General features: G+C 39.7%; 1 protein-coding gene and 1 long non-coding RNA gene across 3 annotated transcripts; one reads left to right on the top strand and one right to left on the bottom strand.

Moving 5' to 3' along the window:
* Window positions 1–7,325: 7,325 nt before the first annotated feature.
* Window positions 7,326–15,257, top strand: LOC122020885. Of its 2 annotated transcripts, XR_006122362.1 has the most exons (4): window positions 7,326–7,532; window positions 9,469–9,607; window positions 13,500–14,989; window positions 15,057–15,257. It is a non-coding gene; the product is annotated as an uncharacterized LOC122020885 (long non-coding RNA). The 2 variants fall into 2 exon arrangements; XR_006122361.1 differs by having other exon boundaries at window positions 13,500–15,257.
* Window positions 9,195–10,981, bottom strand: LOC122020884 (WAT1-related protein At1g21890-like). Its single transcript, XM_042578920.1, has 7 exons — window positions 10,791–10,981; window positions 10,643–10,705; window positions 10,462–10,578; window positions 10,144–10,378; window positions 9,901–10,062; window positions 9,658–9,809; window positions 9,195–9,581 (listed from the first exon to the last, which is right to left on the bottom strand). The coding sequence occupies exons 1-7, from the start codon at window positions 10,979–10,981 to the stop codon at window positions 9,419–9,421; spliced, it is 1,083 nt and encodes a 360-aa protein (XP_042434854.1). The 3' UTR covers window positions 9,195–9,418.
* Window positions 15,258–21,153: the final 5,896 nt, after the last annotated feature.

Below are 21,153 nucleotides of genomic sequence, written 5' to 3'. Positions count from 1 at the left end.
TGTCGCTCGGTCGACAGTTTTTCAATCGCGTGCTCACCCATCCGTCAACTCACTCAGCATTATCTCGGTAGCATGTTCTGCAACTTCTTGATTGCTCGGTCGCAATTTATTGACGCTCGGTCGGTATTTTTCTCGGTCGCGATCATGGCTTTGCTCGCTCATCATTCTCTTTATTGTTCGGTCGTAACTTATTGACGCTCGGTCAGTATTTTTCTCGGTCGCGATCATAGCTCTGCTCGTCCATCATTCTCTCTATGGCCCGGTCATGATTTATTATCGCTCGGTCGATATTTTTTCGGTCGCTCGGTCATGATTTATTGTCGCTCAATCGCGCACTCGACACCGCTCGCCCCTCGTCTGTCGATCCGCTCAGCATGTTTTGATCCAGGTCGGCCTTATTCGATGGCTCGGTCGCGATTTACTGTCGCTTGGTCGACATTTGCTAGGTTGCGCTCACAGGTTTGCTAGTCCATCAGTCTCTCTATGGCTCGATCACGATTTATTGTCGCTCGATCGGTATTTTTTCGGTCGCGCACTTGACATCGCTCGTTCATCATCTTTCGACCCGCTCGATATTCTCACTATTTCCTGGTCGGTAATTTTCGGTCGCCCGGTCGACACTCGTTTTTTATTTCTCGCTCAGCATTCTCGATCACTCGGTCGACACTTTTCAATTGCCCGATATTGATTGTCGCTTGATCATTTTACTCAGCATCTCTCGACCGTCTGCTCGATATCGCTCGACATTTGCTAGATTGCTCTTTCGACACTCACTCGGTATTGCTTTTGCCACTCGGTCGACAATTCTTTTCGTCGTTCTGCCGATTGCTCGCCATTTGCAGCTATTCATTCGACGTGATAAGACGAGCCCAGCGATCTGATTCTGCGCTTGGTAGCGATTCTGTTTTGGGCTTGGTCTAGTCAGTCGGACTTGCTCATCCTTCGACTAGACTTGAAGGGGAGACTTATGATACAGATATATGCTAGGGACCCAAGTGGAATTATGAGAAAAGGGGAGGGCATTTTGGTAAGTGCACTATAGCGCCCCTTTTTAGGGGACTGTTCACACTGCAAGGAGGGGGCTGCTTCGTGCTGGGGACGCCGCCAAAGGAGGAGGAGGCCAATTTCTCTCCCTCGCGCTCAGCCCCTCGTCGGCGCCAGCCGTTGTTCCTCTCCCCTCTCCACCTCGCGATGTCACCACCGGACAGACGGCGCCTCCTCGCTGGAGGTTCTCGTCGCCGCCGCCACACGGTCTCTCCCTCTCCTCCTCACTACGCCGCCGCTGCTTCCCCATGTGATGCCGCAGCCGCCTTTCCTCCCCACGTGCCGCCGTCGTCGCCACACGACAACCATGCTACAGCGAATGCCACCGACTCTTCGCCGTCATCTCCTCTCCACGCCATCAACCCCTTTTCCCTCACTGAAGATGTGTCGCAGCTCGAGTGCTACACACCTTTACTACCTCAACTGCCGTCGCAGCCTCGTCGGTCAACAGTCTAGCCGGCCAGCCACCCTTTCCTACCAGCGCACTGCCTTTCGCTCTACCGAACAGCGCCGGAGCCAGCCAAGGAGACACCGCCTCCCCTTACACCGACAGCTTGGACCTACGCCCTCGCTGCCGGTTTCGCTGGAACCTCCTCTCTCGCCGCTGCTCATAAGCACAGGTTCGGTACTAGGGATGTAGGCCCTATGGTGGTTGATCTGATGGCGTTCCACTTCCGTTGTGCTTTGGCTTTCACACCAATTTGTGTGTGTGTTATGTCTCGACCTTCGCACTGATCTGATTTGTGTGTCATGTTCCGGTCTGGGTGCCTATGCTTTATCCCGGCCTGCGTGCCGATGTCTTATCCCGGCCTACGTGTCGATGCCTTATCCCGATCTACGTGCTGATATCTTATCCCAGCCTGTGTGTCGATGTCTTATCACGACCTATATGCCAATGTTTTTAGCTCGACCTGCGTGCCGAGGTCACATCCGATTTCGTGCCATCGCACTCGACTCTTCGTCGTCGGATCCAGCTGTCCAGTCTGATCAGAGTCATCTGCTCTTCCGAGTCACGACAACTCGAGCAGCGTCCCATCGGAGGGTGCCCCCTAGGTCAGGGTACGTTTTCCGTACTCATCCCTCATTTATTTCACTGTTATATTATTAGTCTGTTACTTATATATTCGTCGGATCTGCCTCGAGCCTCGGGGTACCAGGGACCGGGGGGACCCAGTCACTAGTTGCAGGTAGCGTTGACCAGAGGACTTTTGAAGACTTGGTCAACCTAAAAGTCATCTCAGCATACCCCCCTCCCCCCCAAGACATCGCGACTCCGTCAACATTCTCGCCACCTCACTCGATGGTCCGTCTGACTCAGTTTCCGGACGAGATCAATCATCACGTTAGATTTATCTCGACTACCTAAAATCATAATAAAAGAAAAATACACCCCTCTAATGCAATGACAGTCCTTTAGGTTGTATTTGACCTCATATGCTCGAGGAAATTGGCTGTAGATGCTAGTTAAGCGTCTAAAGTAGACTCAATTGTACTTCGTGTTATTTATTTGTAGGATGCAAATTTTTCCCCTTTTCAAAAAAATTATTAATATTATAGTAAAAATGTGATTATGCTATATTAAGGTATAAATAAGACCTATCGCAAAGTGATTGATCATGTCCGAATACTGGGAGGTGTAAAGTTGGGGATGTGGCTGTTGTACTAATTGACTGTAGACCGCGTCCTGCTCTGTAAAACAAGTAATGTCAATGCCGAGCAAGGGAAGATGTCTCTGACATTGGCACTCCGTCGCTCAAGTCAATCACAGGAACTGTAGAGGAAAGCGGAGCAATAGTAACGCAAGCGCAAACAGTAAATAGCGCGTACCTCTGTCGGTGCTTGGACTCCCTTTTATATAGAGCCCTGGTGGGCGACGTGCACACTTCTCAATGCATGGACATGTTCTCCAATGTGTCCTGTGAAAGGACCTATCAGGAAAGTGCCTCTGACATCATACCTTAACAGACCATGCATATCCCTGACAAGACAGTAGAAACTTCCGTCGTACGATCTACCTATTGATCATGTCTCGTGTCAGCGACACTATCTCCCACAAGGATGTCGAGAGATATAACAATGATCCCGCTGCTTGGCTGAGCAGGGTAACCGATCGGTCGAGACTCTTCCGCTCTGTCGACCTTAGTTGCTCTTCCTTGCGGTAATTGGGCGTAGTAGCATATCCCTCCCGATCGGACAAGTTCTTCGGTCTCCTCAACGTCTTGTCGTTCCACACTAAGTGTTTGACTGTCTTATCATATTATTCCGAGATGGACGGGTGGTCAACTCGGACAAGTCTGTTGTCGATTGGATACTGATTACCTTACCGACCATAATAAGGTCCTCCACTCGGCCATTGTAGGCCAGCCTTTTGACACTTTGACGTTGATCAACTTAACTTTGACCTTCATCTTGACAGTGACCTGTGTCAGGTGGGCCCCTCTTTACCGTTGAATCAATGACCAAATAGAACTTGGTGGAGACTTGACGGTGTTGTTTCAAAGGCAAAGATTTGAAGCGATTTCTTCAACTCGACGATGTTGTTTCGTTGTCTAAGGTGGTGTCTAACGCAAAGATTTCCATGTTCATGTTTTAGAATGACGACTTATAGCCATTCTTTAATATTTGTTCGCATAAAGTGAACTCTAAAGAGATACTTTTGCCATCCCGCACATATCTCCAACTTTAGCCTCACATGGCCAAAAGGATAAACAACAAAAAAAAAATTTCGGTAAACCGAACAACACCTAAATGATAGGAATAAGATTCCCATTAGATTCCTTTAAGGGTGATTCAAGAGAGAATTCACAGTATTCAGTAATCTACTATCGATACGAGTAGGGCTGCAAATGAATCGAGCCGGCTCGCGAGCTTTTCGAGCCGGCTCGTTCGATTCGTATTCGAATTTATCGAATTCGAGCCGAACTCGAACATGTTCGAACTTTTTTTCGAGCCGAACTCGAGCCCAAATTATATTGTTCGAGCCACTCGCGAGCCACTCACGAGCCTTAATATTTATTAATATAAGTTAAATATATATTAAATAAATAAATTTCGAGCCTTTCGAACTTATTTTCGAGTAATAATTCGAATAGTTCGCGAATATGTTCGAATATTTCGAGCCGAACTCGAACCTGAATCCTAATTCGAACCGAACTCGAATCAAACATTTTAATTTTTTCGAACTTCGAATCGAGCTCGAACTCGAATATACCTATTTCGAGCCTTAAGTTTTTCAGCATATTCGGCTCGATTCGATTCGTTTACACCCCTAGATACGAGTGTGAATCTACAGGGTCCAAATCTTTGTAAAGACGAGGGGAAGAGGAACAAACTAAGAACAATTGTGTGACACAACATACACCTTCAAGTAAATAAGTGAAACTCTTCTAGCTGCTAAACTATATGTTTGTGTGTGTGGACAGATATATTGCTAAAAAGGAAGGGAGAGTTGGAATCTCATACGAACTAAATGTTCATGAGCAAATTTGATATTATTTATGTTCGTTCAATGTACACACTGTCCATTAAACAAATAAACTTGGATAAGTTTGCCATGAACAAAGTTGATAAGAACTTGCTTATATTTGTTGCCCCACACAAGAGTCTGAAGGGACAAATCAAATGGGCAGTTGACTGTTGTCCAACCTTCTCATCCGAGAGTACAAATTGGTTCCTAAAATGAATCAAACGTTTGTGATTAAACTTGTTATTCAACTTGTTATAAACTTGTTTATGTTGTACAAAAGGTCAATTAAACAAATAAGTTTGTGAGAGTTTGTGAACTATATTAGTAAAAACTTATAAATAAATAATAAAAAAATCTCTTAAAACAAACAAATAAGTGTAATATCAAGCTTACTAACCAAACAAATAAGTTTAAAACTTTCAAAAAAACAAGTAAGAATTAAATGTTCGATAATGTCTAAAATGAACCAAGTCAAATTTAAACACCTATTTTAATGGTTTGATTCAATTGGGGCTCGGTTTAACTTGATAATTATTGATCCTGTTCAAAAATCATGGAGATGGAAAGCTGGGGATGTGACTGTTATGTTGACTAGATGTAGACCATGCTCCAATCTGTAAGCACGAGAAATGTCAGTGCCGGACCAGGGAAGGGGTTCTCGGCGTTGACCCTCCGATATTCAAGTCAGTCACCGACACGAAGAAGAAGATGGAACAACATTAACACAATTGTCAAAAATGAATTACACTTACCTGTGCCGGTGTACGGACCGGACTGCCTTTATATAATATCTTGGTGGGTGACATGCGCGCTTTTCGAGCAATGGACACGTTCTCCCATTGGTTGCGGACACGTTCCTCAATTGGTCCTGGACACGTGGTCATAGACACGTTCTCCAATTGATCATGGGCACGTTCTCCGATTTGTTCGTCGTACGATCTGCCTATAGACCATGCCACGTGTCGGCGATATCTTCTCCCAAAAGTATATCCACATACACGTTAACGTTCCTGCCGATCGGTTGAGAGGGATAGCTGCTCGACCGAGTACTCCTCTACTCGACCGAGTATTCCTCTGTTCGGTTGCTCTTTCCTGTGACGACGAGTCTAGATAGTATGTTCATGCCCGACCGAAATAGCGATCCGGTCATCTACACGTGCCTTCGCTTGACTCATCCCATTATCAGTCGAGCAACTTATGCCCGATCGAAATAGCGATCTGATCATCTATACGCGCCTTCGCTTGACTCATCCCATTGTCGGTCGGACGACTCATGCCCGATAGACTCTTACTATAGGGCTCCTCTCGGCTACCATTTAGTGAGCCCGTTGGTCTTTGATTTTGACTTTCTTGACTTTGACCTCCACATCGACTGTTATCTTCTTCCTTTGATCCTACTTAGTGAATCTCTTTTATCACCGCATCAATTATCTTATCAAATAAACTCGAATAACACACAGTTTGACTCGACATAACTCGTTTACAACTCTATTTCCCGTTGTGAAAACGCAAAAACGGAGGCGAATGATTTGAGAGTTAGATTCTTTGCAAATCGAGTCAAAAAGAAGACGTGAAGTGGCAAGGAGAGATGATAATGGCTAAATAACAGAGGAAAGGGTACATGAAGGTGCATGCCCAGCAGAAAGAGTTCTGAAAGGAGGAAAAGGACATTGAGGAGAATGCTCTATGAGCAGACAGATGGAGAGGTCTAAGGGCACTTTTTTGAATGGTCATCGCCAAAGGCCATCAACATATTTTTTTTATAGCAAAACTTCAAAAAGATGCTTCTTATTTTCATTATCGCGTGGAAAGATTATTAAAAGGAATATCTCATTCTATTTTTTTTTTTATTTACAAGTACTTTCTTTAATCTTACTATAATATAATTGTTGTCATATAACGTTATGATTATAGATTCAAGTCGAGAAAATAATTTTTTATAATTCAGGATAAAATTATGTATAATAAACTTAATATCATTCACTCATCAAAATTATTAAAAGTTAGTCAAAATTACTTCAATACGAGTTAAAATTGCTTTAATGCTACTCAAACTTACCATATTGGTAAAAAAATATTTTAATTTAGTCAAAATTATTAGACTAAGTTTTGGTCAACATTGCATGACATTGTGATAGTTTGGTCAAATTTGCTACAAAAGTATTTGATAGTATTAAAAAAAAATGAAAATTTAGGAAGAAAGACTCTTTGATATTTTTTAGGTGATACTCTTTTCATTTTAGTCCAATAAAAATTATATATATTTGCCATAAAATTTTTTAAAATATCAAAAATAATATAACATGAGTTGGTAATTTTATCTTAAAATAAGTTATCATTAATATTAATAGTTTTAAAATAAATGTTATTGTTAAATTTTTTTGATAAAATATTAATTTTTAGTGATATTTTTTTTTAATTCAGATATCTAATTCTGAGCACTTATTATTTGATTACAAATTTTTATTATAAATTTAATTACATTACAAATTGATTAAATTTTTATTACAAATTTGATTACATTACAACTTAGATTATATTATACCCATCAATTATCGAACATATCAGTTTAGATCCTCTGTCCTCATTTCTCTTTGTCCCCATATTTCATCATGAGGATACTGTACATATTTTAAAGATGCCATGATACTTTAAGATTTAACCTGATTCGTTCAATCAACGATGAGACACAGAGACAGATAAAAATGGGGACAGAGGATCTGCACTACGAACATATAGTCTAAATGTTATTTGAATTAAAAATAAAAAAATATTAATTTTTTAAAATCCCATTTCCTTTCAAATAGATGGCCTGAGTCAATTAAACGGCACGGACTCGGCGGCGAAGTGCGACCACGGCGCGCCGGCTGTCGACCGCAATGGAAATCTTGCTCGATCTCCACGACTTACTCACAGCCTGAAGTCTCCGCCCCGCTGGAGTTCCGGCGGCCGGATATCCCAAACAAAAGAAGGACGCCAGCGAGATCTGAATTGAGCGGCGACATCGACCTTCCGAGAACTGGTACCAAGTCTCTTTCGATGTTATCCTATCCTCCCTCGAGTTTAATTTTTGATCGACTTGTTTAGATTTTAGGCAGAAATTCCTAAATTTCATTTTTTTTTGAAGCAACCCCTAATTACGATTACACAATTTGTCTCGGTAAGTAGGAAAAATAGGCTCTTTCTTCTGCCATTCGTGCTGGTGTTTTTGTCTTTCCTCGTTTTGTGACTAATATTTCGCTAATACATTGCAAGTGCATTAGCACAATTTTGTTCCATCCATCTCGGAATAAGCAAGATTCCTGATGTCAATTCCCTTGTGAACCATAAAATTCTGGGAAATTAAATCTTTTGCATGAAAACTCTTTCATTGTTGCATGGTAGACTGGTAGTAGTGGCTGCTCCAATGTAGCAAAAGGTGGAATCCACCACCCAGTGGCCCCACAAGGTCTGCCCTACGACCATATGTGAGGAGGTAAATCGAGAAGCTATAGTTGGCCAATGCAGGGGAAGTAGTGGCTGCTCCAGGCATCCACACCTTGTTGAAGCCTACATTACAATAATTGGCTAGCAACCTGTTCCTTTGAGTCGAGTCTTCACTCGATAAGGTTTTCGGTACACAATGTTTTTGTTGTCTTTGCCTACAAAAGTAATTTATTCTATCTCATGCTTCAGATTTATATCCTCCACTGTTCTTGTAATACCTTAGCTATTTCTTTCTGACTACTCTGAAATTGATCTGTGTGAGTTTGTATCTAAGTTTGTAATATCAATCAACTTCCATATCAATTGCTCAGTAGCATGCACAATCCAGAGCATCTGGTTATTTGATGGATAATCTGCTTGTCACACTGCTTTTGACTGATTAGAATAGAGATTGAATCATTTGATATTCAGTTGGTAATAGCACATGCAGTATGAATATGTTATGCCGCCCAATTTAAAATTGCATTGATCCACTTCTAAATAGTGAGTGAATTCCATATCAAGATTGTTCTTTAAAAGCCTATTGTTGTACTAAGTAAAGCTCAGGTATTGACTTTCTGGTTTCCGCATCGCTTCTGTTAATATTCATTCAAGTATTAAATTGGATGTAGATGTTACATATCAATTGCATTTTTTTCTGTTACAGTGACTTCTAATCTTGTCATTCCTTTATTTTTTTAATGATGGTTGCATCCACAATATTATCTCCGAAGTGTTTCTCCTCTCTTGACTCTTCTTGACTTTGTCATCTAAACTCCAAATTGAATTTTTTTCTTTCAATTCTGATAATTGAGGACTGCCCAATTTTTCGTTCCTCATAATCACTATCTACCTGTTAATGCTTCAACTCATAATTCTGTCTAGTTATGTTTTTTTATGCTCACAACTGGAAGTTTTCATAATCTGCCCAGTTTCAAAGCTACTATTCTTTAAAGATTCATTGGCGACTGGAATCTGACATGTTTAATTTCAGACTGACAGGAATTTTTCTGTTAGAAGCACCAAAAATTTAAGTTGTGACCTTTGGTTGAACATTCACAGTGACACTAGGAAAAAGAAATTACTTTATGTAGTAATGCTAGTTGACTGACGTAATCTGTCGTTCTTCATTTTGATGGTGACAGTTTATTATGCAATCCTTTTTTCCCTTCTTATAATCTAGGTACATTACCAAACTAGATTTGTGTTTCCTTTCAGTAAATCACATCACTTCTTATCTAAAATTCATACTCAGCCAACTTTTGGAAAATCATCACACTCTTAATCAATCACACACCAGTGATTATCTAAGACTCAACAAAAGACTAATGATTACAAGTGCCTGCTATTAACTAATTATTGGGATGAAAAAAACTTGTGCCTAATTACTACTATATTAATTAGGACTGAGGATTATTCTTTCTTGCTCTTATGTCTACTGAACTATTTACTATGGTGACTGTTTGATTCAAGCTTCCTGGAATCTGTTGCAGCAACTGGAAGCTGAAGACTTGCACTTGTATCTAAAGATTTACTAGCTTGGTCTTTGCTCTTGCCCCAGATGAGAGCATAGAGGCCAATCACTATGATTACTGCACCAATGACACTGCAATTTTTCAAGAGAAAGTAAAGGTATCAGCATCTCAATCTAAACTATGTTATAGATCATTGTATTTACTAACCTCCCTAGAGTTATCTGCTCCGCTAAAATGATGGATCCTAATATAGCAGTAATTATCATGCATATGGGGTTGAAAGCAGTGACAAACACTGGGCCTCTCTCCTTCATCACTATGCCCTGCACATAGTAGGTAATCCCCGAGCAGATCACCCCCTGAAGCATGATAGGATGGGAACTAACATTAGTTTTTTTTTCCTTTTATTTCTTAAAATATATGTAGTTAATTGATCAAACTTGATCTAACCGAGTAGACAGCAGTGGCAAGTCGCATGTCCCAGCCAATACTCCAAGGCTTTGCGTTGGCACCTTCCACAGCCAAAGTAACAACTGAGCTCATCATGGCACCCATAAGACATATCAAGGTGGCCAATGAGAGCTCTGCAGAGTATGATTCTAGTGTATTTGACTGCAAATATCAAAAATTTCTTTAGGCTTTGCTGAAGGAAATAGATTTAGATTAAGCTCAAATTTTGGGCAGAGTGATTACTTGTAGTACGTAGAAGCCTGACCAACACAAGCAACTTGCCAGAAGAAACAAGGTCCCTGTGAGCCAATTGCTGCTTTGGCTGCTTGATGCGCCATGGTAGCTTCTCCCTTTGGACCAGAAAAATTCAACTACTGGACCCTTGTACAGTATCATAAGCAATGCTCCAATTACAGTCACCACTGATCCAGCGATCTTGGCTTGGCTACGCCGGCTTTTGATGGTTAGCTTCTCAACTCTAGCATTGGTGTAAAACCGAAGATTAGCAAGTTTTAGTCTTGGTATAAGCGAGATTAGTAACTTGATATCATTATGTATTACCTCAGAATAATGGCCATGATGAAGGTCATCGCTGGGATCATGTTGTACAAGGCAGAGGCAAAGCTTGCAGAGGTCAAGTTCGCACCCATGTAGTACAAGTTTTGATCAAGCACAGGCCTGTTGTTGAAGATCATGATCAGTAAACCCTATCAATCACAGCTAGAATTTTAAGATCACGTACTCGAGAAGGGCAAGTGCTGCTATTTTGATGACTGTGGTGAGTGTCATCTTGGGTCTCACTTTCCTGCAGGTCAAAAAACCAGAGAAGAGAAACAATTCATAAGAATGCATGGATTTGTTCATCAATCACAGGATGGAGAGAATGGAACCTCTCAAAGTAGAGTGCGAAGGGTGCAATTACAATGGCAGCAATGACATTCCTGTACACCACCAACACAAAGTGGTTCATTCCGCTCTTGATGGATGCAACCGAGATCACAAACATCCCTGAGTACCCAAATTGAAGCAGCACCATGAATGCATAAAGCTTCAAGGTCGTTATTACCTCAACAAACCCCATTCTCAGATATGTAGCCCAACATACATGATGCCAAGAGTATATATAAGTAGAGACGCCATTAAACTCGTTTAGCATTTAAGCTAAAGCAATTAGTGGGGGCTTACTAGTGGTTTATTTGGATGGAAAGTGACTTATGAACACAAGGCATGTGTTGATATAGTGAAGAGTGATGCAAGGGCTTGCAGTGGTGCCTTCATGTGAGGATTTCAACCTGGAGAACACAGATTGACTAGAGCCACTGATTTGCTTAGTGTAAAGCAAATAGTTTGATTGGGATAATTTTACCGTGTAGGTATTCTTCACAGTTGATCACGTGGAGACAGCAGAGTGATTGTTCTTTACATGTGTATGAATATTTAGAATAGAATGTTTATGAATATTAAAGCAGGAGTTTGCGTAATGGAATTGATTCTTTAATGAGTGAGTGCTTGGTAGAAGCATGCGGCTTCACGTCTATGTATAGTTTGAAGTTGCAAAGTATAAAATGATCAGTTGGTGTTAGATTTGAATGAATGTTTTAGTGGTGTACAGTTAGAGTTCCATATATGATGCAGGGTTTGTGTGGGATGTGTGTTAGAGGATTATGGTATTTTATATAGGGCTGCGTATCTGGTTTGTGTTTGGATCTGTGATATGATCAAATGGACATGCACGTAGGAAGCTAATGGATAAACTACTTAATTTAATACTTAGGAGACCAAACCTAACTTAGCTCCGTGTGCCAAATACCAGACCAATGTTTATGCAAACTCTATGTAAAGACATAAATAGGATCGCTTGCGACCCAGCCCAACCCAGTTTGACCCTGCCTGAGATGCTCACCACCATTCTTAACTTAGCATAATCCTGCTTGGGCCATTCATGATTCGAATTGACTTGCTTAACCCTGTCTGAGCCACTTGCGACCAGCTCTGACCCTGCTCTGGCTGTCCAGTGACCGCCCCCAACCTAGCTCTGTGATGGTGCTTTCAGTTTTAGTAAAAGATTTTTAATAACTTGAAAATGTTTGGAACATTGGAACTTAACTTCAAAAAGGCAGAATGGTTCTTGTGACATGTTTCCCAGAAGTAGATGGTGTATGTCTGGGACTCGAGGCTGGTAGAAGCTGTTAGTTAAATCTATTGTCAGTTTAAAGAATAAATATATTACTCGAGAACTTGGAATGGAGAATTGGGCAATAATGACTGTTAGTTGATAGGCAAGTGTATGTCTATAAGTTTGAATGACTTGGAAAGTTGTTTTGCTGATATGACATCCATGATAGCAACATGTAATTGATCTATCAATTAATAATATCTTTGAGTACAAATGTTTATTACTAACAGGGCTGCTGTTGTCAGACACTATTGTGCAAAGAATGTGTAGTACTCATGCCAATTCATCTAAAATTCTTTAGGGTGCTTTAACATGTTCATCTGATCGAATACAATCCATGATCAATTATATGAAAATTGTAAATTAAGAAGAAAATAGGAACAATTTTGTCTCTTTTTGATGTTTTTGTTTGTGGATTTATGTAGAGCTTTTTCCTATGTAAGAAACTCGAGAAATTTTTGGCGGCTCAAGTATTTTGGTTCTTTTCTAGTCTTTTGAAATCAAATGAAAATGTTAATTTATTATTATAGTTTTTCTTAGTATATAATTATCTATTGAAAGTAAACTCCATCATGCAATTCACTGTCAAATCCTTGTTTCTGATCTGAGCATCAGGTTGGCAAATTTATTTTTAAAAGGCATTTTCTTGTGGACCTGCTGGCATTAAAATGCTTCCATATGGATGAAATTAGGCACTTCTTAATTGCTATAGTTCTTTCTCTTATTTAGTATTCAAAATAATTAGGCACTTCTTAATTGCTATAGTTCTTTCTCTTATTTAGTATTCAAAATGTGGCAGAGATAAACAAAAAGGGAGAGGGAAATGCTGCCACATGGATGAAATGATTGAACACTTCTTGAATTCTGTCAGTTGCCTCCACATGATATTACATATTTGATAATGAATAGCTGTAACCTTTTAAAATTCTGTAACACTCTGTCAGTTTTCAGTAGCAATTCTAGAAACATGAAAGGACAAGAGACTGCAAATTTTGGATGGCTGAGAATAAAATAGGGAAGAATGAGGTTAAGAAAGAAAAAGTGAAGCTAGAGAAGCTCTTTTCTTGATATGGAACCAGAGGGCTTGGTCACTACACTAAATCACAATAATGTAAGACATGCCTCCTAACAATTGGAAATGAGCAGATGAATCTCTTAGGGATTAAGTCAAAGTACTAAAATGGTATTCACTCTTTAATCTGTGGATGGATAATAGTAAACTGTCTTTTGTGCTTTCCTTCTCTAACTTCTTTCGTTTGCTCATTAATGTTAGGAAACAAACTCATTACTAAATATGTTGTGTCCGGATGAACCTACTTTACAGTTGCATTATTTGAGTAACAACTATTTGTTATTCTCCAATACTGACACAAGATACATCTAGAAAATTGTTCTCTGAAGTTTACATTCTGCTTCTGTACAGATCACAAACAAAGTGGACTTCTCATTAACCTCTGCTACACTCTGCAAAAGTCTCCATTAGTTCAGAAAGAAGAAGAGCTAGGGATATTGGTCAAGGCCAGAATAAAGTCTCTGTAATCCCCATCAGAAAGGCTCTCACAAATGGCATCCTGTAGCTTCCTTCCATATCTCCTCTCAAAGGACGATCTCACCTCTTTCATGCCTGCAGAGGTGCTTCCTATCATAACTCTGGTCAGAACTCTTTTATCAGTGGCTCCCATGTTTATACTTTTGTTAATCATCTGGCGCAGTCAATATTTAGAAGTATACCATCACAATTATCTTATATGCTAGCAATTAAGGAACTGAGAACCTTAATAGAAATACCTTGGAGTAGTACTCAGAAGGATCGTAGATGCATTTTATGACTGCCCTTAGCGCTTTCTTGAATTCTCCACTTGCTTCTTTCTTCAGTGCCTATTCAGCAATCACAAACATAAAGTGAAGAACTTGCTCAGAGAATTTAATCTTGGAGAAATAGTAGCTATAGTTCTTTGCGGTAGCTTACTTTGCAATATTCATGCCCATAGATTTGTTTGTAGCTAGAGAGTGCCAACCTTAGTTGGGGGATGCTTCTCTTACTAAAAATCTCAAGGATGATAGATTCATCACTTGCCTCTCTACTGCAATGTCTTGCTTCATATAGCCTCTTAGCATCACATTTGGCAATGTGTTGACTTACATCGGTCTGGTGTGACTGTTGGGATGCAGCAAGAGCCAGCAAAAGCTGTCATGAAGCCATAATACCATCAATTGATCTCATTCAATCTTTAGTCCACCCAAATGTATCAGACATCAATTCTAGGACTTGATCAGAAATTCAATGGAAATTTTAGGATATCCTTAGTCCTTACCTCGCTGTCGTTGAAGTCAAAAATTCATAAAATTTAAATTAATTTTTTTTTATAGTAAGATATATACCTTCTGATATGAGTTAGATGGCTCAGAAATCATGTCCTGGTCCAAGTGCCTCTTGAACTTGGTTACATATGCTTGCTTGGTGAAGAAGAGATGGTTCATTTTTTGCCGAGTGTAGATCTCAACGAGGGCCTTGTAATCCAAGACTCTTCCCTCAAGTGCATCCTTTGCGACTACAGCATCTCGTTCATGCGGCTCGAGCATCCACAGATACAACACACGGCACATCTGGACACACCATCCACACAATTCATGCAGTTTTCCTCGCACAACTGAAAACTTCAAAAACAGTCATGGATCTATATCTAACCTCATTGGTCGAGTTGGCCAGGTGAGTTTCCTGAAGATGTTCAACCAAGTCCTGACCGTACATGGCTCGATACATCTCCTTAATCTGTCGCTTCTGCGTCAAAGTTCGTCGTGCCAATGATCGGCCAACGAGATCCAGCTGGTTCCACGTCGCATGGATCTCTCGACAGTCATTCTTGCAGGTGATGCTGGAGAAAGAGGCATAGCTGAGTTCCATTTCCCTCTGTAAGACTACTACTACCTCTTGAAACATTCATACATACATGCACACTTATATAAACACATTAAGCAGCTTGTAGGCCAAGGAAGAGAAGACTTTAGGTGTGTGTGTGTGGTCCTCAAGTTGTTTCAGAAAACATGATGGCAAAAGGTTGTGAAAAACACACCAACCACAATGGAAAGTAAGTGTTGCTAACTTTAGACTGAAGAGAAAAATGACATTGGAAATGACATTTGGGGATGGTAGAATGAAGAGGAGCTTTTATAATGTGAATAATTGTTTCAATATTTTTCTTTTATTTTCTTTTCTTTTGTGACTTCCTTGTAGGCAGTGAGTGTGATACCTTTTCCTTTAGCTGCTACTCAACCTTTTGCTCACTTGTGTGCCACTATGACTTTATCCTATTCATCTTGTTGTTGGCCTAAGTTAGGTCCCCCAGCTGTTGCCCATGTGGTTGGCTCTGTCATTTGGACCAAAAATCTGCCTCTCCACAAATTAAAAAAATATGAGGGAGTTAGGATTGTTTTTTTTTTTTTTGGGTAGTTTTAGATCGTCCAGTCAGGTCATTTAGTGTGAGTTTGTAATTTTTTTTATATTTTTATAATTTAAATATATGGCCTTCCACTTACTAGTTCTAGAGGTGGACGATCTGACGCCAGACATTGGCCATCAGGTAAATTCAAAAAGTATAATGACTCATGGCTGACACTCAATTTCTATAGAAAATGCCCAGCGTAATATTCGAACTCTCGTTATATGAGAATCGTCTTTGCCTTGGACGGCATGAGCTCGCAGCTTGAGCACTAAGGAGTTGTTCTTATTTATTTTTCTCCCTTCAAATTTGAGAAGGTTAACTTGGAAAAAGTAAGATAAATTCAAGGATTAAGTTGAAACTTGGGTTAGATGTTGGCGCAATCAAAATTGAGAAAAGGGTCCTCGTTTTACCAAAAAATAAAAAAATAAAAAAAACATCCCATTTTTCATCTCGAAAATATTCTTGTTATATTATTTTAACAATTACGAGTAGCTATTACACTATATTAAAATAAATCAATTTAACTTAATTAAAAATAATATATATGGAGCAAATGACTATTAGGGTTAAATATTTAATTGAAATTAAACCCACTAAATTGAACTATTTAAAATTAAATTAATAATGTTTTTTTAACCAATTGTATCGATCTTATTAAAATCAAACTATCAGTTAATTTGATCAATAACCGAATTAATTATTTTTTAGATTTTTATTTTAAAAATATTATTTTAATAAAATCTTAATCGGTTTAATTGAAATGATCCATGTTTTATTTTAAAAATAAATTTTTAAATAAATCAAATTGAAATTTTGAATTAATTTAGTTCTTTTGTAGCAAAAAAGTTCATCCATGGTGTCTTTTCCGGTTTATTTCAGATTATGTGAAGAGAGATAAATAGAGAATTTAGCTTATAATGGACTACGGAGAAACTTTTTTCCTAATAAAAAATTGATTCCTACTCCATTATAATAAATTTACTATCCTTTAATCAACAAGATATCCGTGGAATAAATTTTATTCATCCCCAATAGCTGCTACAATGGTTTTGATTATTTTGATCATGTTGAAATTAGTAATAATTTTTTAATATAATAGTATTTTATATATAATATTTTTTTATTAAATTAAATTAAAAAAGAATTTATTTTAATATCACAGTAGTTAATCGAAAAAGAGGCTTTTCCAAAATGAAAAATACAGTGATTTATTTATAAATAAATGACTTGTAGAAATTAAATGAAGCTTATTTCATACAATTTATTTATTTATTTTTGAATCATTTCTTTACCTATGGAAATGTCTATTACATGGTGTATACTACACAATCTTAGCTTTCTCCTCTTGATGAAAAAAAATAAAATTCACATAACCTCATTGACTAGTCCTAGGATATAATTTTCTACTCTTGATGAACTGATAAATAGGAGTTTTGTCAACAAATATGACTCTTCCGTCGGAGATTTGTGACACACATTGTCATACTGGACCAATAAATCACGATGCCCCTCCGAGCAATACCCCCCATGTTGAAACACACGATAGGGTTGTCTTGTAGTCGAAAATGATCAGTTTCGGGCAAGGCTAAAGAGTGAGATATTGAAACATACATGACCCTAGTTTACCGAAGCCCTGAGAATGAAACCCGATAACCTGTGGAAAATGGTAAGAAGAAGAAAAAGCAATGTAGTATATATCGAACGGAAAAATACAAATGCTAGGTACTAATCAAGTACCATATTTGAGGCATTGACAAGGTTTCTATGCCTCAAAACAAAGACAGGGTTGTTCATAGAGTCACTAATCCACTCAATCGACTTATAGCTGATGAGAAAACAATAAGCCGAAACCAGATTTAGAGCAAATCTTTTCATGCTAACACTCGTACACTGTCATATGTTCTAATTGTGGATTACCTTTTACACTACTTATTCCCTAAATCCATTCACATGTTATATAAACCAACAACCAACGGTGTATATCGACAATAACAAATTGTTGTCCTAGTAAAAACATCATTTGTAATAGAATAAGACTGAAATGGATCGAGTGTCCATAGAAGACTTGCAAGCTACCCTGACTAAGGTACAAAGTTTATTCGAGTTCTTATGCGGTTGCATATTAAGATATGTAGAGGAATCATCTAGTTTATGTTTAACTTAAAAGCAAACATAAAGAATATACAAGAACTTTGATAAACTACATCTAAATGGGTGTAAATTTAGCTACAAAAGATGCTGCCATTTGATTACGAGATATATCTTAATATTCTGTTTAACAAGTCATTTATAAAGAAAATAGTGCCTAAGTATCTAAAACTAAACATCAAAAAGTCTTACCAACCCAAATATAGCACCAGATGCACCAACTAAAGACGATCGACCGAACATGATAACTCATGATCGAACCTAGTTTCCTTGCCAAGAGGGATTAGAGATTAAATACCAAACCAAGCACATTGACACACTGGACTTCAAAAAGTTTACTATGAAAAGAGTATAAATGGAGTCTTATTGTTATTGCTGAAGAGAAGTACACAAATCGTCTAGATCCACTAAGTTGCTCCACGGTAGGACTGATTGAGTTCCAAGAGCTGATGTTGCCAACCTCCATGGTTGTCCTTTGCGAATCAAGCTATTCACCTATATGAACAATATATTGAATTCTATTGATGTGTTCCTCGACAATTTAAGATTCAGTCGATGTTCCAACCTTAGCTCCCCACAAAATCAGCTTTCCTTGTGTTGCAATCTGAGCTGCATAAACCCTAAATATGAAGGTTTGAAATGCTAAGGTTTGAACCCAGCGCAATGCTGGCAAGTTAAGGAGGAAGGAGGAGAGAGCTAGCAAGTCCGTACGGACCTGTGATGAGGTCCGTGTTGTGGTTGTAATGTTGTAAACATAGTCCCACATTGAAAACATATGAAAAAGATTATGAGTTTATAAGAGAAAGATATCTCCATTGGTATAAGGCCTTTTGGGGTAGAGTCCAAGGGCAAAATCATGAGGGCTTAGGCTCAAAGGGGACAATATCATATCATTGTGGAGATATCTAAATTAGTTTCGATCTTACAATTGGTATCCAGCGGGGAGGAAGGCCACCACTACAAAAATGCTTGCAATTATCGATGGGATTACTGACGGGGAATTAAATTCAGTCGGAAATTACCGACTGATACGTTAAATCAGTCGAAAAATCGTGCGACCGGACAAGATCCGGGTTAGTCCGGATTAGAGGGTTTCGGATATTACCGACGGAATTAATCGATGGGATTACTGACGGGGAATTAAATTCAGTCGGAAATTGCCGACTGAGTTTAATTCCGTCGGAATCTTCCGACGGAATTAACAATTCGGTCGATAATTACCGACTGATACGTTAAATCAGTCGAAAAATCGTGCGATCGGTCAAGATCCGGGTTAGTCCGGATTAGAGGGTTTCGGATATTACCGACGGAATTATTAATTCCGTCGGTAAATACCTCCGGTTAACGGGTACAAGCCATCGAGTTTTTAATTTAACGGGGCGCAGATGGTAAATATACCGACGGAATGGACTTTCCGTCGGTAAATACCACAGGACCGTGAGACCTCGGCAGAGAAGAAGAGGGTTACGGCCGTGTGAGCCACACGGCCATGTGACTCAACCCGAGAAGAAGCCGTGTGAGGTTGTGTGGATTCCACACGGCCGTGTGACGAAGCCAAAACAGGGTTGTGGTAATTAAATTCAGTCGGAATTAATCGATGGGATTACTGACGGGGAATTAAATTCAGTCGGAAATTGCCGACTGAGTTTAATTCCGTCGGAATCTTCCGACCGAATTAACAATTCGGTCGATAATTACCGACTGATACGTTAAATCAGTCGAAAAATCGTGCGACCGGACAAGATCCGGGTTAGTCCGGATTAGAGGGTTTCGGATATTACCGACGGAATTATTAATTCCGTTGGTAAATACCTCCGGTTAACGGGTACAAGCCATCGAGTTTTTAATTTAACGGGGCGCAGGTGGTAAATATACCGACAGAATGAACTTTCCGTCGGTAAATACCACACGACCGTGAGACCTCGGCAGAGAAGAAGAGGGTCACGACCGTGTGAGCCACACGGCCGTGTGACTCAACCCGAGAAGAAGCCGTGTGAGGCTGTGTGGATTCCACACGGCCGTGTGACGAAGCCAAAACAGGGTTGTGCTGAATTCTGGGCAGATTGCAGACCGTTCGTGATTTGGCCATAACTTTGTGCTCCGTTGGAATTTCGGGCTGTTCTTTATACTGAAACGTAGCTGACTTCAAGATCTATAACTTTACTTCAGATCCAACAGAGAGAGAGCATTGTTTGCCCATGCTAAATGGCACGGTCGTGCCTCCCAACCGTGGGTTCAACTGGACCTCTGCCCAGACTGCAGACCAAACTTTGAATCGCCATAACTTTCAGTTCGGTTGGAGCCAGGACTCGATCCAAGTATCAGATTGAAGATAATTTCAAGAGCTACAACTTTGGTTCAGGGTGAATCACGAGAAAACCTGGTTTAATGGGTGAAAAACTTGGTTTACCGGACCCCTGTAATCCTAGTTTTCCCAGGCAGCTTGGAGTAGGTATAAAAGGGTCAAGAACCTTATTCTTGTGGAGATCTTTGGTTCGGGGCTTCGTCTCTCTCATTGGGAAAGAGTTTTCCCTTTCGGGGGAAACCCTAGAGCTTCATCCATCGTCATCCCTTGACGTCCGTCCATCTCTAGAGCAAGGAGACATCCCCAAGACATCGGAAACCTCGGTAAGCATCTCTTCTTCCCCTTCTTCTCACATCAAGGGTTGTAAGTATGCTTTACTTTATGTTTTGGGGTTGTTCTTCCCTCACAATGGAGTAGATATCCTCTTCTAGGATTAGGAAGTATTTGTAATGTGATGGAGATCTAGAATTATATAGATTCGCCATATTTCTATTCAATGACTTGTTAATGTCTTGTTCATTCGATGAATTGTGTGTGCGACATATTTATATTTCTTTACATGCTTTGTTGATTGATGTGGAGGATTGTTAATCACGCAAAGGGGATGCCCTAGAGCGTATTGACCAAAGTGCCCTAGTGACAGGGGTAACCCTTTCTGGATGTCTAGGACATTCCCTTAAAAGGAGAAACAATCCCTTAGGAATTGCTGCTCTCGTAGAAAGAGTGCTCTAGATCGTATACCCGAGGGGACCTAGTGACAAGGGTAACCCGTTCACGGACGTCTAGGATATTCTCTTAAAAGGAGAGGCAGTTCCTCCATAAGGAAGTAGGAAACCGTACCAAATCTCTATCTTTATCTTTATTGTTATTTACTAGACACACATTCCTGTGATCTATCGAGGCGCCCTCGTGACAGGGGTTAACCGTTACAGGATTTCACAAGAATTGTCTCTATTCGATACTTAGGGATATTGACCAATTTAACTTTCCACAAGAATATGGACATAGAGGGTAGAAACTAAGCAATCTATTTAATATCTCCTAGTATTATAATGAAACCGAAATCCTAGAATCCATCTCCCAAAGCTCATTCTCTCCAAGATCAATTCTCTTTCTCCTCTCTCTTCGTCTCAACCTTCTTTTTCTCTCTTTGATCACTCTCGTTAGTTTGCAAGCGCCAA

This window comes from Zingiber officinale, chromosome 9A (genome assembly GCF_018446385.1).
Source record: "Zingiber officinale cultivar Zhangliang chromosome 9A, Zo_v1.1, whole genome shotgun sequence".
Classification (NCBI taxonomy): Eukaryota; Viridiplantae; Streptophyta; class Magnoliopsida; order Zingiberales; family Zingiberaceae; genus Zingiber; species Zingiber officinale.
This window is presented reverse-complemented; position numbering and strand designations above follow the sequence as displayed.

Coding starts and splice junctions, on each gene's coding strand:
- LOC122020884 (XM_042578920.1), bottom strand. CDS start 10,981: ATGGGGTTTGTTGAGGTAATAACGACCTTGAAGCTTTATGCATTCATG. Junction 10,706..10,790: donor TTCGCACTCTACTTTGAGAG/GTTCCATTCTCT, acceptor TTTGACCTGCAG/GAAAGTGAGACCCAAGATGA. Junction 9,810..9,900: donor TTGCCACTGCTGTCTACTCG/GTTAGATCAAGT, acceptor ATCATGCTTCAG/GGGGTGATCTGCTCGGGGAT.